At 31.8% G+C, this 5366-nt stretch overlaps 1 protein-coding gene across 1 annotated transcript; it reads left to right on the top strand.

Annotated features, from left to right (window-relative positions):
• The first annotated feature begins 3597 nt into the window (after positions 1 to 3597).
• Positions 3598 to 4961, top strand: LOC140885057 (probable membrane-associated kinase regulator 6). Its single transcript, XM_073291971.1, has 2 exons — positions 3598 to 4552; positions 4673 to 4961. The coding sequence occupies exons 1-2, from the start codon at positions 3823 to 3825 to the stop codon at positions 4678 to 4680; spliced, it is 738 nt and encodes a 245-aa protein (XP_073148072.1). The 5' UTR covers positions 3598 to 3822; the 3' UTR covers positions 4681 to 4961.
• The last annotated feature ends 405 nt before the right edge of the window (positions 4962 to 5366 follow it).

Below are 5366 nucleotides of genomic sequence, written 5' to 3' on the forward strand. Positions count from 1 at the left end.
AGGTGACCCCACTTTCACCATTCTTATTTACATTATGTGCTCAAGGTTTATCTAATATTCTGAACAGTGCGGCAGAAAGAAAACTTTTCAGAGTACAAATTGCTAGAAAACTTCTTCCTAGAGCAACGATGTGTTCAAGTTAAGAAATGCTTAAACATCGGGGCAGGTTGTAAATTATGACAAATCAGCTATCACCTTCTGCCCGAGTACTCGTTCTTTCCTCAGCAGATTTTGGGTTTGCAAGTATTTAGGCCTACCTACTTTCTCAATATTTTCAAACGTATTAATGGTTGGTCTTCTAAACTCTGGAGGAAAAGAGACTCTCATTAAAGCTGTGTTATACAAGTCATTCCCAACATATATATGCCATGTCATGTTTTAAGATGCCCGTTACTCTTTGCAAAGACATCGCGCGCGCTAAATTCTGGTGGAGAAACTCTGAAACAAAAAAGGGGTTACATTGGGCTACTTGGAATAAGTTGTGCAAGCCAAAATTCTTGGGTGAGACCTTATATATTGGAGTTCAATGATAGTAGAAGGGTTCTCTCTGTCAAAACTCAAACTATTGGGGTGGGATCTGATGTGAGATGGAAAAAGCCTCCGGAGAGTCATTTACGGTTGGATGTCGATGCGGGTTTTAATGAGACAAAGGGGAGCTTTGCAGTTGGGATTATAGTTCGTGTATCATCGTGGCGCCTATTCGAAATCCTGGTTCTGTATCTAGAGGTGAATTGTGGGCATTGTTGATTGGAATGCAACTATGCAAATTACGTGATATGAAGTATGAACAAGGTCTGGATACACACAGATTCAATGGAAGCATTGAATGATATATTGGTTGAGAAATAATTCCTGGGATCAGATGGCCACATCATTAAAGCAATTCGATTTCTTCTTTTAGATCAATCATTCTTGGGAATTAATCATATGCGGAGGAATGCCAATATGGTAGCTCATCGGATTGCTAAGTTTGCTACATCTTGCTCACGTTTTTTTACTTGGACGTATTCTGATTTCCCATCTTGGCTTCAAGATGTGGTTAAACATGATTTGTAATTGTTTGTAATGTTTTTCAAATATATATATATATATATATTTTATTAAAAAAAACAAAATTACCAACTGAGTTAATTTATAGGTCGGTCGTATGATATCATTAGGACCCATAACCCATTATGTCCGTTATTTAAGGATTTAAACCATGATATATAGTAGTTGATTTTTTTTTTTAGGGAAAAAAACCGTATACAATGGTTGATGAATAACATATCGTAAGTTGTTTTTTTTTTTTTTCCAAAATTGATTTGACAGCCTCTGACTTTTTGTATGGCAACAACATTATTTACTCGCAACATTTAAGGTCCCTTGATTGGCGTGGATATCCCATTTATTATATCACTTCACTTATTATATGCTACATTGGAAAAAAAAAATTTGATATTTTTGTATAAAAACAAAAAAAAAATAGCGATGGATCTTTAATATTTTTTAAACAAAATATTCATCTGAATATCTCGTATAAAAAAATATTTTTCCCGATATCACTCAATCATCTTTATTAACTAAGCGAATGTTTGTCATCATTAAAAAAATTATTATTAGATTTGGCTAAAAAAATCACTTCGGTGTGTTTCTTAAACTCAGATCCTTCATTTATCAAAGTAAGTAAATGCAGCGTAAAATTATTATAATAACATATTTATCAAATAAATACAAACAAATTCTGATTTTTAGTTCTGCGTTTTTGTTTTCAAACACTATTAACTTCTGATAAATATTTTTTTCACCCACTCTCTAATAAGTTTTACTATTTCTACTTCCCGTTATTCGTGAACGCACACATTGACTTCTTATCAAACATGTTCTTCATTTTTCAAAATTTATATGCATAAAAATTTTGATTATTACAAAGATTAAACCATGTAAAAAAAAGATGACCAATATATTATGTTTTGTCGCTGAATTTTGGGAAAATTAGCATTTGGTCCTGTATGTTGGCATCTTTTTTGTTTTGGTCCTGTATGTTGGCTTGTTTTGGAAAAGATCATGTAACTCGTTTTTTTTTTTGGATTTAGTCTTATATGTTGGCTTATTTTGGTTTTGGTCCTGTAAGTTGTTTGTTTTTTGGTTTTTGTCCTGTCTGTTATCCTATTTTGGAATTTAGAAGTTGATCTTTAATTATTTTTATAATAAATATTTTTTATTCTTTCATGTTTTATCTGCTTATTGGTTTGAGATAATTACAAGTAACTAATAAAAAAAATATTTTTTTACGCTTAAACTTTTTTTAATCTAAATAATTTAATAAAATCTAAAATATGTTAATTTAATGTATTAAATGTAACATACTTTTGTTCTTTTAAAAAGTAACAAACAAACATTCATTTATATCGTTCTCAACTGTAACTTCGATTTTTTTATTTATTTGACACTAAGTGTCGCCCACTTAGCACCTATTAATGATCATATGGCATAAATAAGTTCCAACCTAAATTAACAAAATTAACTAAAAAACTAAAAATATATTTAAAACATATTTTCGTTCTTTTAAAAAGTAACACACTAATATTTTTTTTATCGTTCTCAACTATGGTTGACTGTTTTTGTTCCGCTTTTCTCGAAAGCAGAACTTTTTAGATATGTTTTGCGTTTATCATGCTTAATCGTCACTTAAGCGTGCTTTTTAGAACACTGCAAATAAGCAAAATCTTGTTGCTCCCTCCAGTTTCGGCGACGGAGGAAAAATACAAAAAAAAAAAACCAAGTTATTGTAACTTTTAGAACATAATTATTATGTTAAAAAATAATTTGAATGTCAACATATAAATTTTAAACCAAAAAATATTTATTATAAAAGCTTAAGCGGTGAAGTTGGAAAGTCAACATCTAAATTCTAAATTTAATTTATTATTTTAAAATAAAAAACATAGACGCTTATTGTAACTTAACCAAGCTTAATTTGGTCAAAACCGTATCTATTCTATGACCAAAATATAAAAACAAGTCAACTAATAGGACCAAATCCAACAAAAAATCCAAATTAATGTATTTTTTCCAAAACATGACTTTGTATAGGACCAAAACCAAAAAGTAAGCCAACTTATATGACCAAAACCAAAACAATCAACATACAGGACTAAATCCAAAAAAAAAAAAACAGAGTTACTGGATCTTTTCCAAAACAAGTCAATATACAGTACCAAAACCAAAAAGAAGTCAACATACCGGACTAAAACGTTAATTTTCCCCTGAATTTAGAACTCATGAGTTAACCAATTATATTGTATATAATTTGAGAGAGAGTTTGAAAAATGACCTTAGTCAATCAAATATTTTGATTTATGACATTTTTTCAAAAAAGATTTGCAAAATGACCTTCAAATACAAAGAAAATACAAAAACAAAACAAAGGAAAAAATTGAGAAGGTTATATTTCCAAATCATGGTCAAACGGAGGTTGTTTAGTTAAATAAATCCTATAATAATTTGATGTAGTTAAAAAAAAAAATGGAGGCATGATATGTAACAAAGCGTGTACCTAAACTAAAGTTCAATTTACCAGATTCTTGTTACATAACCATCGAACATGCCATGTGGAGTTGCTTAACTTTAGTTATTACCATATATATATGCAGCAAATAGTTATGGGTTACCATGAACTAAGCCTATAATATTGAAGTCAATTTAAAGCATTTCTCTCGCTTAAATTTCCAACGAAATATCAGTATATATATAAAACAAAGCTTTTTGTTTTTGCACCTCATTCAGTCTTGCTTTAGCCTTTACACACCACACTTGATTAATTGGTTCTGTTTTTGCACTATGGAGAATTCTCAATCACTAACATCAACTGAGAGTTTTTCATACAGTTGGTTAATAGACAGAAAACCATCTTCTGTTGATGAGTTTCTCAGCAACTTCACGGCTCGAGTCGTCGAAAAATCGAGCCAAAAAGAGGAGAATTTCAACTTTGATGTTCCTGTCACAGCTTTTCCTGTGTCCCTTGTTCATGCCGACGAGATTTTCTATGATGGGCATATCATGCCTTTGTTTGTCGACAGATCGAAACCCGAAACGCTTAAAACGGCATCGCTTTCGACCCCTCCCTCCCCTGTCTCCTCTTCAAGAAGTAATGCTCAATTTGTTGCTGACAGGAACCAGCAGTACTATTACACGCTGGGGAAATGGAGGAAATCATCTACAAGGATCTTACAAAAATGTTTCGGGTTCGTGAAACCGTTTTGCAAGACGATAAGGTGCTCGAGAAAAAGCAATAGAGTGGATGATCTTGAACGAAAAGTGAGTGAAATCCAAAGGCGAGGGGATTCTCTCGAGACATCACCTAGACCAAGTTCGGCTTATTCGGTTTTTGAATGGGATGATCTCAAGAAAGTTAATGATCTTTACTATGGGCTTAAAAGGGTCAAGAGTTCGAGCAATTCGCAGCAATCTTCGCCGCGTTTGAGTTGGTCGAATTCTAGTAATGTTCTCAGCATGTGTGATGTTGAGAGTTCAATCCATGAAGCAATTCTATATTGTAAAAGATCAATAGGTACTAAATTCTACTTATTTTATTGGTTGATTGATTCTTCATATGTTTTCGCAATTTCTATTTGCAGATTCTTGTACAAGTCCTGATTGATATAACATTAATTTCTTTCTAATATCTCAGAAAAATGAAATGCCACAAGGAGAAGAACATGAAGGAGATTAGTGTAAAGGGATTCAAGAAACGCGAAGCAGGAGCCTTATAAGATTAATATTGCAAAGCTAGCCCTTCTTCCAACGTTAATATTGGGAGAAAATTGTAAAAAAAATAATAATAATTAATAATTAGATGTTGTAACATATTAGACTACTACCTTCGGCTAACAGGGCCATCACATGTTTTCTATTCTCTCTTTTTGTTACTTTGTGGGAATTGTTATTCAATTTTCGTGAAGCTCATTCGAAGAAAATGATATTTGGGCCATCAGCGTTGGTTTTGCATGTGATGATTGTTACGGTAACTGAGGTAATAGTTGAAGTTCCTGACTTAAGTTCTGATAAATTGGACGTTGAATCTCATCCTTATTTCTGTCAAAACGAAATTGACAGCAACAGATTTTATTGGACTCCTATGATATATATATATATTAAATTAAAAACTATAGTTTGTGGTAACGATATATTTTAAACATAATTTAGACAGATACTCAAGCTCAAGGAAACAAGATTCATTTGCGTATAACATATAGAGTGCAAGGACTCGTATTCAATCAATATCATATATTAATGCACAAACATCTGTATTCTGTATGATCACAACTTATTTAAGTATGAAATTAAAATTGGCAGAAAATAATACTTTTAGCAAGAAAAGAACG

The sequence above is a fragment of the Henckelia pumila genome, chromosome 2 (genome assembly GCF_033568475.1).
Source record: "Henckelia pumila isolate YLH828 chromosome 2, ASM3356847v2, whole genome shotgun sequence".
Lineage (NCBI taxonomy): Eukaryota > Viridiplantae > Streptophyta > Magnoliopsida > Lamiales > Gesneriaceae > Henckelia > Henckelia pumila.